The sequence below is a fragment of the Thamnophis elegans genome, chromosome Z (genome assembly GCF_009769535.1).
Source record: "Thamnophis elegans isolate rThaEle1 chromosome Z, rThaEle1.pri, whole genome shotgun sequence".
Classification (NCBI taxonomy): domain Eukaryota; kingdom Metazoa; phylum Chordata; class Lepidosauria; order Squamata; family Colubridae; genus Thamnophis; species Thamnophis elegans.
Genome location: NC_045558.1, coordinates 112,918,113 through 112,929,534, shown reverse-complemented (window position 1 = coordinate 112,929,534; position 11,422 = coordinate 112,918,113). Strand labels below are relative to the sequence as shown.

Sequence of the window (11,422 nt, the reverse complement as noted above, 5' to 3'; positions counted from 1 at the left end):
TTAATAAAAAATTACAAAAACATTTTTCTCTTAAAAAAACTAACATTTATATGTGCAGCTATAACCATTGCAAAATTCCAAACATGCAGTTTTGGTATATCAACAGTGTTAGAGGGATTAAAATTGGTAGTGTTAGACAACCCTGAAATACTTACGATGTGCTTGACAGGAATTTACAAACAGCCAGAAGATGAAATTAGAAAACCTGCACTCAATTGGATTTTTGTCCCATCTTCAAAACACAAGATTCCTCAATTCTTAGCCAAATCAGTTTTTAAAGTCACCATTCCAAAAGTTTGTCATGTGCTACTGAGAACTATTGTCTGACAAACACAAACTGCAAATTTCCTTGGAAATGAGGCCAACTTCTCCAAGAGATGTAATTCAGATGAGTTAAATCAAATTCCTTGTATTTCTACTAGGATATCTGCTAAGCCGGGTCATTCTCTAGGATTTATCTTGACTCTGGTGATTATTTTTGGAAACAAACATCCTAGGAAAGAAAGTTCTAATAAAAAAGTTCCAATGAACAACAAATATTGTGAATTTTACCATCCCTTATTGAGGCACTATTAAAAAAAAACACACAAAATTGACAGATCAACAGAACAGTCCACACCTCTTATCACAGTTTCAAATACAGAGTTTTCAAGATCTCCACAAAAGAGGCACTGGATTGAAGGCCTTTAAGGTGACATTCCATTACACATTTGTCTACACTAGCAATTTGCCCAGATTTGTAAAAATCTCATATATCATTAATTAGCTAATATATGACTGGATAAGCTTATGTCCATATGATTTTTATGCATGAGCAAATAAAGACATTTTTGCACTTAAGAACATGACTAATCAACCTGAAAGCAAGATTTGTTTTATTTTTTATTGTTTAGGACTTTTGCAAATTTTTTATTTATGAAAGCAATTCTGTATCCAGTTGCAGAGCCTCAAATATCTCAGTTTATTTAAGTATATGAGTGTGCAAAACATTTTGAGGTTGAACCATTCCATCTTTGAAATGTTTCATTCTGACATGAGAGCATCTCTTCTGAGAATACAAGAAGGGGTCCAATCTTGAAACTATTTAAAGATCAGACAGCTTTCAGTATACTCATATATCAAAGTGTACTTTCTATGGTCAATCACATTTTGATTTCTGGTGAGCGGTGGGATTGGATTTCCATTAGCTTTGGCTATGTGATTGTCTAACTTTCTTCTGACTGTGATATCAAGAAGACAATATTTCTATTATCACTGAAGGTTACAACTTTGCTGCTCTTCCCCCTTCCCTTCCCCTGGATGATTTTAGAAATTAACAAATAACAAAACATTCAATAGGCGAACTAAGCTATTGAAGGCATTTTTGCTTTGATCAATATTCAGGGTAACTGCCTTGTCATCAGAAAGTGGTTCTGGCTTCTAGAAGACTTTAGGGCCATGATGGCGAACCTATGGCATGCGTGCAAGAAGTGGCACACAGAGCCCTCTGCTGAATCTGGTTTTTGCGGGTGCCAGAAAACGGCCAAAAAAACAGGCATGCATGCGCTGGCCAGCTGGTCTTCGGGTTTCTGGCACGAAGATCAGCTGGCCAGTGTGCAAGCACGTGCCAGAAATCCGAACACCAGTTGGCCAGCGCACGCATGAGCACCGGCAAGCTGGTCTTTGGGTTTCTGGTACTCCAGCCTGCACGCATGCATGCGTGTTCCGGTTTGGTCACTTGGTGCTGAAAAGGTTCATCATCACTGCTCTAGGGCACAGAACATTTCCCTGATTTAGAGTTATTTCCTAAAAACTTCTTTGCACATTCAAGTCAGCTATACTGTTTTTCTTCCTAGGATTCAAGTCAGTTAAAGGATTCGCCTGTGTCTTGTGCTGTCTGGTCCACATTGTACTGTAGTTCTGAACTGCCTGTGCATTCACAACACCCAGCCTTTCGCTCTTGGCTCCCTTGCCCTGAATTCCGCTTTGCATTTTTCCCACACAATGAACAACGGCTTGATTCTTCTCGCACATGGGTCCTCATGTGGTTCACCAGGTTGAATTTGTGCAAGAATCTTTTCCCACATTCAGTGCACTCATGGGGTTTGACCCCTGTATGTACTCTCCGGTGTCTGGTCAGGGTAGATTTACGTGAGAAGTTCTTCCCACATTCAGGGCAAGGGAAAAGCGTTTCTTGCTTGTGCAAGGGCTGTTTTTTCAAAGCTAGCTGACTGTTGGGTATCTGGTGAGCAAAGGAAGTCGCTTGCAAATTGGGAAGAAGGCGATTTCTCTGTCTTTTTGAACTTTCCTGTAACAGATACTCTTCCTCATTTTTAGTCTGTATTTCATCACCTGCTGGATTAAAAAAGAAAAAAAATATTACTATTTATGTATATACATTAGAAGGAGTTTCATTATCTTCACTTTTGCAAGAAGACAAACACTTAAATTATTTAGTTACAGACTGATTTCACCCCCCTGGAAGCCATTGTAATTCCACAACAATTTGCAAAATAAGGTACGGTAAGAAATAGTAGAAGACCAGAAGTTTATGGCTGAAGAGTTATTTGAACTTGGATCCTCTTAGTTCCAGAGTGACTCTCTGGCCCAATTTGGTCCCTTCAGATACTCTTGTTTTTCAATCCCATAATCCCTAACTAAATGACTGTGTTATCAGAGTTGACCCAAGATATTTGGAGTCTCAAAAATCCTTACCTACTGAGGAAGCATGCTCATTCAGCTCTTCCTTATTTTCTCTGCACAGCACCTGCCGGGTATCTGAGACTACTTGCTCACTTTCTGGTAAAGTCACAGACTCCTCAAGCATATACGGCCCTAGCACCTGAAAACAGCAGTTAGACACTATTGAAGGGAAAGGAATACACCAACCAGAGGGATACAATATTGTCAGGGAAAGGTAGAATGCAAATGGCAACACATGAGAAACATCTTCAATCATCTTTGGTGATTAGGGAAGCCAGTGGTGTAAGATAGATTCAAATATGTGTGACTATAGGTGTCAAGCCAGGAAAAAAACAGTTTACACTGTCTTTAACTTAACCTGGAAGTCACCAAATCCTATCCAAACAAAGCCAATTCTGGGCTGGATGTGACCAATTGCCACACCTTGCAAAATGCATGGAATCTTTTATTTCTAGTAGTTCAGAATTCTCACTTGCTTGACATAAATGAACAAAACCTGGATCTCTCCAAGAGCCTTCTGGTACTGTTTCTATGACTTTTAATAGTGTATAACCTTGCTTGTATCAACTGATATTCATTTAAATCATTCAGGTTCTCCCAGAATGCAAAGCATAATATTTGGCACCCTGACACTCCGCTCTAAAGGTAGGAAACACTTTTTCTAGTGAAGGAAAGGGGTGTCAACATTTGTGTGGTTAAACGAGGTAAGAGAATAAATGCTCTTTGTGTTGCTTCTTTTCTTTCAAGCCTTGTTTTCTCTTCTCTTTGTGAACAAACAGAAAATTTAAAAACCAGTAAAAACTCAATTTCAGCTCAGTGCAATGAATTTTCATGGATGGTTTCAGAAATCACTTTCATTAAACTTTAGAGAGCAGTTGTATATAAACAAAGTGAGCACTTTTTAAAACTATTAAAATGTATGTAGCATTAAACTTTTTGGCAGAGGACATGATTTTGACATTAGGGTTGTTATCAAATAAACACTTACCTGTGAAATAGGTGGCCAAATGGCCTTTATGGAATGTGAACATTTCTATTATGTACATCAGAACGGAGCTACTCTTTGAGCTGCTTGTAAAGTTTCTATTTTTTTTTAAAAATACACAAGAGAGAAAATTTCTCCTCAATGGGAACTTGGCACTACTAAATAAGATTGTAAAAACTAAATTTTAAAAAAAGAAGGGGGGGGGATGTTTCAGCAACAACCAGCTCCTTAAAGGTAGTCTCCCCCCCCCCCCCCAATTCCTGGATTCTATCATGAGTATAGGCAGAAGCTGGTGTTTTTAAAAGTGATTTAAACATTGCATGTTTGGGCAAAAGCTCCGAGGTTTGATGCTGGAAAGTGCTCACCTGTTGATCCCATCTCTCATTGTCTTGCTGCTTCAGAAGAAAATGTTCTGCCAAGGTTACTGCCTGAATGCAGGTCTTCGGACAATATTCCTGAACCCATTCTTGCATTTCCTCGGGCAAGGTAGTTAGAAACTGCTCTAGGATCAACAGTTCTACAATCTGTTCCTTGGTGCGTGTCTCTGGCTCCAGCCAGCGATAGCAGAGCCCCCGCAACCGAGAACAGACATCACGGGGCCCTTCAGCCTCCTGGTAACGGAAATGCCTGAAATGCTGCCTCTGCCTCTCCAGAGTGACTGCATCTTCTCGTAAAATTGCAGCTTTTACTTTCCCATAATCCCCACTTTCTCTGGGATCCAAGCTGTTGTAGGCCTGGAGGGCAGCTCCATTGAGGGCTGGCACCAATCGGGTCACCCACTGTTCCCGTGGCCATTTGCAGGCTTCGGCCACATCTTCAAAAGTAGTCAAGTAGCTCTCAATGTCTTCTGTTAAGGTAAGTTCTGGTACTTGCAGATTCCTCCATGCAGGTGATTGGACTGGGGTAAGTTCTGGAGTCGGCAATTCCTGCCCTTGGATTTCCCAGCGTTGGGGTGCCTCTAGTCGTTCATTCCTGGTTTGCTGTGGTGTTACTAGCCGAAGACCGCTACCTCCTGTTCCTACTGGTACAATACGATATGTTTTTACTGAGCCTTCTGAAATGCCTAATGGATCAGAGCCTGGTGGGTCTGGTTCTTTTTCCATTTTCACCACTGGTTGCGCTCGTTGTTCAAATGGTGTCTGACACTGGAAGTACTGGGCCACCATATTCCGCTTTGCTGCTATTTTTCTCCTCATTCTTTATTTGGATTTGGAATTTATGTAGGCTTCTGCTGAAGCTTCCAATAACTGTTCTGCCAACTAGAGAGGCTATCAAGTGGAGAAATTCCTTGAATGGTTTGGATCTCAAACTAGAAGGATAGACAATGACACAACAAACAGGAATATGAACACAGGTTTTATTTAATTTTTAAAACTCAGTAACAATGAACTATCTATTTTAATATGTTAATTGATGGCCCCAATCCTTAAAGATAATACAATTACATGCTACCAGCACAGACCAGACTTGACTGCCCAATAAGATGTATAACTATAATTAACATTAAAAGAAAGCTAGATATGACTACAGCGGCAGGCTACAAAAGGGTACATAAAGCTAGTATTTGAAAGATAACTAACACATTTCACATGTCTTTTGCTGTTTCCAAGCTGACGAAGCTGCATTAAAAATTACTCAAACTAATTATTAGTACCTTAAAATGACTCTATTGTAGGACTTTCCTCTCAGGGTACCTAAACTGGAGAAAGCAGCATATTTTGATTAGAGTAATTGTTCAACTATTAAAACTACAATCCTTTGTATATTTACTTGAATTCAGCAAATGGCCTGGAAGACAGGAGACTGAATTCTAGTCCTGTCTTTGGCATGAAAGCCACACATGAAAGTGTGACTTTTGGCCAGACACACTCTATGATCAATTATAAATGAGCTGGCCTCAAACCATGGATTATAAAACTATGGAAAGTAACATAAAACTAATAATAGTTTGAACCATTCCTTTCTGCTTTTTTATTTCCAGTCAAATTTAGACATTGCCCTTTTCTCGTTGATTGGATTTCCTCTTTCTCTTCCAGGCCATGCTGAGTTCTTGAGATACTATAATATAGAAAGTATTACGTTTAATAAAATGGGAATAGTATGTTACAAGTATCACCAGATAATTACAAATTGAACCATTTTAGGGTGCTTGTCAAGAAAAGGTTTTGCAAAGTTACAATCTGAAGAAAACTATGAACCTCATTGTATATATTCCCAGAAGAATTATATTTATTAAATTTTTATCTTGCCTCTATTATCTTTTATAAATTACTCAAGATAGGGAACATATCTAATACTTCTTCCTCCTATTTTGTTGTTGGGAAAATAGGAAGAAGAAGTATTAGAATGGTTCAATTTGCAATTATCTGATGATACTTGTAACATACTATTCCCATTTTATTAAATGTAATACTTTCTATGTTATAGTATCTCAGGAACTAAGCATGGCATGGAAGAGAAAGAGGAAATCCAATCAACGAGAAAAGGACAATGTCTAAATTTGCCTGACTGGAAATAAAGAAGCAGAAAGGAATGGTTTAAACTATTATTAGTTTTATGTTACTTTCCATAGTTTTATAATCCATGGTTTGAGGACAGCTCATTTATTTATCATAATTTATGTTAAAAAACTGTTGTACCAGCCTGTGGGCTGAAAATTTGGCATCCTCCAGATGTTTTGGCCTGGACTTTTCTAAAATTGATTATTCTAATTTGTGATGATCAATATCTTGAATATTTAATGTTTGTCTCTAGGGCAACATTACTCAAAACACCAACTGCAGGATAATATTTTGCTTTTGAGCATCATTGAGCAATCTAGTTGTAATTAAAAAAATGCTGGACTAAGATGGGCTCTTGTCTTATCCAATGGAGTTGTTCTTATATTCAGTGGTTATTTAAGTTATATTGCTCTAGGCTGATGGAAATAATGAGCATTGAAATCATATAGAAGCATTTCATATATTCAGCACCAGATACTATGAACACAAACTTCCAAATTCTTCCATCTGTATGAAAATAAATATTTTAATTCTTATCAGATGTTGTGTTAAACCAGATTTTGTTATCTGGCTTGCTGGAAACTTTTAATACAATTCAGCAAGTCTGCCCCCACCCCCCAAAAAAGAAAGAAACTTTTGCAGTATTTCTGCTTTTTTCCCCTAAATAAAAGGTGACAGAAACACAAATTCATTCTCAAAATTACTCCAAACTGAGAAAAGAGACTATGTATTGTCTTTGCTATTAGTTCAGCTCTGAATTCTACTGGCTGAATGAGGTACTGGGCAATGAGCCCAGAAACACCAAAACTTTTTTAACATGTACGAAAAACTGCACATAACCACTCACCAGTTTTCTTTTTTAATGTGGTAATGCAATGGTATGAAATTAACTATTATACATTCTAAAATAAAATATAATTCAATCAATCATGTTTACAATAAACAAAAATACAGTAGTAGCATTTTAGCAACCGCCAATAAAAATGTGCCAGCTTTATCCGTTATCCTGAGATCATTGTTTAAAAAAGAAAAAAAGAGGATTTTGGAGGTGGCATTTTTAAAATATCAACCAGGTGTACTGCTTTTATAATCTGTGACAAGTGAATGGAAGGTTTTCTGTTCAGGTTGACCAGCAAGATAAAACCAAGAACTATATTAAATCTCAATTTACAGATCTTAAATAGCCATCAGTAAAAATGTAACAAAGATAAAGTGCCTTTTCTAAGTATGCAATGCTGGTCAAAAGTAAATTTAGGATTTAAAAGTTTATGCCTCAAAAATCAATCCATCTTTCCAAAACTTCCTTGCTTGCTGTCTGGAGAAAGAAGGTATCAAAATCTCTAGAAATCTGGAATACAATAGAGCCTAAATAACTCTTAGAAGTATCCAAAAAATTTTAATAGGGACTTTAGACCACCCTATCAATATCTAATTCTCTGCAAACAAATTCAAAGAGCAGTTTCGCTAACTGAGGCATACTCAAGATATTAATGGAACAAGATTTCTAATAAAGTTTCAAATAGAATATTTTAGACATTCTATCTGAAACTTTATAGATCTAAAGTTTCTCTAGATATAATAGAAAATATTTTTTCAAGTATAAGGACAATGTCAGAACGGATATTGGGGGGAGGGGGGGAGAGACAAAAAATGAAATCTTACTAGGTTTGAGTCTTCTACTCATCCAGCTTTGCCAACCAAAAATTGCAGATTCAGTCCAGCATGTGCTTGCTTGCCCACTCCAAATGCTTTACTTGATGTCAGTTTTTAAAAAAACTTTTAAGACCCCTCCTCAAAGACTTAGTTGACTCCTGCCTTTGCAGCCCTCACTTTCTTGAACCTGTTATTCAGGAATCCCTCCCCCCCCCAATGTCAGAGCATGCTCAGATTAACAGAGTTGTGCAACTGACTAGGCTTCATTGTACCCATGTGGCCTCTCAACCCATTTTAGATTTCCCACAAACAGTGGGAAACTGTTAGTATGCATGCCATTGGTGTGCTTGCAAACAAAAGCCCAGCCCATAACAGAGCATTAACTTCACAAAAGCAAACCATCAGCTATCCAGACTGCATGGCTCCTCCTTTTTCCAGAGGTCTGCCCAATAAACATCTTTATAAATGCATGCACATCATTTTTATATGATGCACCATTCTACAGCCACAGAATTTTAGCACCTCAATTTTTTTTAAAAAACGTATAAGCTTACAGTTTGATCAGACTGATCCTGAAATAAGAATGTGCTCAGGAACAATATAAATAACACCAACAGAATATAATGTTCCTAGAAAGAGAAAAAGGATTGAAATTATCCATTGCAACACTTTTCAGTAGGGAAATAGGAAAAACATAACTATTTGATTTCAGTGTGTCATGAATATTTGAAATGTCTGTTTAGTTTTACTTTCACTGAAATTTATTTGCTAATGAAAGATTTTAGGAGTGATGTTTATCTGAATATAACATTAGGTTTAGGTTAGGTTTATTGGATTTATATTAAAGACATTATTGCATTCATGTACAGGCCATGGTTAACTGAACCATAATGAACTCAATCCAATTTTCCAGATACAAATATCAGACTGACCACAGTGGTTGATTTCACAAAGGAGGCTAAAATGTGGTGGGCTATACTTACTATGCAAAAGATAATTATTATCAGACTGTCCAGATGACTCAGACAAGTGGAGTCAAATGACTTGCCTCAAGGACAGATTGCAATGATAAAACAATTTAAGGTAAATGTCCCTTTGGACAGAACTGATTATATGGAAATGTGTTACTCTGGCTCAGGGAAACTTCTGGGACCTTACACATCCATCAAAGTTTTATCGGCAACAGTATAGATGTGATATTGCCTTTTTCTGGGATATTTTCTTAAGCAACTTCCCTCAAAATTAGATAAATAAAACTTACAGAGGCCAAGCTGCCCTGCCCTGATCCAGATTTAAAACAATTAGATACAAAAGATACTAGGACTATCCTTGTGTGTTTTGAGAAAGTGTCTTGAGATGGAGCAGTATATAAATCTGGTAATAAACACATATCTTCCACTGATGTAACAAAGCCATAAACTTAGATGCCCTTGCTTAAGTATAAGCCCTACTGAAACAATAAGGCTTATATCTATGTAGGCACTAGAAACAGCCTGTGCTTTTAAAATACAAAATAAATTAATCTGGCATTTAAAAATGGTTTATCACTCCCCCCCCCCCCCGACCATCAGCCTTTAATTCCACTTATTTTACATCTGTATCTCCATCCTAAGCCTGTGTATAGTACCGAGGAGCAAGGCTCGCTGGATTCAATTAAATTTAGTCCCCGAAAAATAACGCAGGTTATATTTGTCTAAGAGCCGGACTGAAGCTGCGATCTGGGAGGAGTGTTATCTGCTCCGCCCATTGATTATTAGGAGGAAGATTAAAATAAATAAATAAAACCCGAAAAGTACAGAACTCCTGAACAATATTTCTGATCACTCCTGCCCCAAGATTCCCACCCCCCTTTTTTCTTAATGTTAACAACTCCGTCAAGGTCCTTCTCTCAACTTATCTTTCAAGCCAGCAGTAGACTTTTTAATCTAGCACATATTTGCCATGCTAGCTGACTAGTTAGACCCTTGCTTAATTTGCTTCCTCCTTCCCTTTCCCAGCCACTTTGCAGTTTGCACAGAAGCCTTTACCAGGAAGAGATATCTGATCTAAAACTGGAAGCGACCAGATCTTTTAACCCAAACCGTTCACCTACAGCGTTACAGCTGATGGAGCAGCTCCAGAAGGAAGAACTATACCTTTGTCGAGCCCTGGCTGAAATTAAGTTCTGCCCAGCAGCGTGCACTAAACACCAATCCCAGTAAGATTCGCGACCATGGTTTCAAATAAGGAATCCTGGTAATGCAACTTTGCCCAAGGATGCCGCAGGCTATTTCCCTTGAGCTTCTGCCAGCGGATAATTTCCAAATTAAAAAAAAAAGGTGCCGGGGCTCAAAGCTGCCCGGAAGCCACTTCCCCCTGACCCGGGAAGTCCTTCCCCCTAATCATCCCCAAAATGTAGAAATTGACTGCAGTGATGCATTGCAACGGGAAGGTATTTTGGAAATGTTGGGAGTTTTTTTTTTAAACCCTTTCTTTTCTCTTCCATCCTCGGGTGCTTATTCATTTATTCCCACCATTGAGGCTTTCTGTGCAGAAAAGCGGCTCCCGGTGGTGCGAGCAAATTCTCACAGTGGAAAGTAAGGTGAGAACGAGTGAAAGGAGCAGTGCCCTCAGGGTCCTAGAACCGTCCGTCTCAATTAGGGAATTAAACTCTTAAGACTTTTACGAGTTTAGTCCTCCAAAGCTTTAGAGGATTCAGTGTAGAAGTTTTTAAAAGTGAATTTGGGGTGAGGACACCAGAGAAGAGGAGGCGTCTTGGAACAAGACGGTAGGGAATAGCTGTAACACTTTGGTTATTGTAGGATGCAGGAAATACAAATTGGAATATATTCCGCAATTAATCAGTGAACCGAATTTAGTTCACGTAATCCCGAGGTTGCGCCCCGAAATGGCTAACCCCTTTTTTAAGTTTACTTTGAGAAGCCTGGTTGGACCTGCTAAAGAGGTTTGCTACCTACTCTTTGGGTTGTACCCCTTTTTGTACCCGAATATTTCTATTAGACAATTAATTTTCCTAAATGCTGTGCAATTAAATTTAGTCTGTCGCTGTTCCTTTAAGAGCAGATTTATTGCAGATGACAGTGCTTAGTTGACCTTGGCTGATCTCAGAACAGCTAAGCAGTGTTTGGCTGGGTTAGTAGCAGAATAGGCATTGGAAATCCAGCCATTATAGATTAGACTACAATGTGGAGAAGAAAGAAGAAATCTTGGAAGAAAGTCTTCGGCTTCAAAGGACTCTCTGGAGATATTGCATTTTGGGCAAGAAATTATTTGTTGTTTGGGCCCTCATTTTTCTGTTAATAAAAAAGTCCAAGACCAGTGTCCTGTAGTTTGTTCAGCTCATAAACAGTTTTATTTCCTGATTGTTTGCATATGGGTTGAAGAAGTGATTTTTGAAGAAGCGAAGTAAGTATAATCTTTATTGCAATTGTACTTAAATACAACGAAATTGGTTGTAATTAGTAATTAACTGAAGCCATATGATTTGTTTTGGTCACCTTTCATAAGAGATGACAGGATTCCTAAGTGGGAGAGAATAACATTATTAGGGGGGGAAATCAGTTCTCGTGGACAGTGTTGCTTCTGGATGTTTTAGAAGATC

At 38.2% G+C, this 11,422-nt stretch overlaps 1 protein-coding gene across 4 annotated transcripts; it reads right to left on the bottom strand.

The window, feature by feature from the left end:
• Positions 1–511: 511 nt before the first annotated feature.
• LOC116520858 (zinc finger and SCAN domain-containing protein 16-like) lies at positions 512–11,117 on the bottom strand. Of its 4 annotated transcripts, XM_032235280.1 has the most exons (6): positions 9,957–11,117; positions 8,376–8,450; positions 5,322–5,366; positions 4,033–4,976; positions 2,695–2,821; positions 512–2,334 (listed from the first exon to the last, which is right to left on the bottom strand). In XM_032235280.1, the coding sequence occupies exons 4-6, from the start codon at positions 4,861–4,863 to the stop codon at positions 1,844–1,846; spliced, it is 1,449 nt and encodes a 482-aa protein (XP_032091171.1). In that variant the 5' UTR covers positions 4,864–4,976; positions 5,322–5,366; positions 8,376–8,450; positions 9,957–11,117; the 3' UTR covers positions 512–1,843. The 4 variants fall into 4 exon arrangements, with proteins under 4 accessions (XP_032091171.1, XP_032091170.1, XP_032091169.1 ...); XM_032235279.1 differs by lacking the exon at positions 5,322–5,366; XM_032235278.1 differs by having other exon boundaries at positions 4,033–5,366; positions 8,376–11,117.
• Between the last annotated feature and the right edge of the window lie 305 nt (positions 11,118–11,422).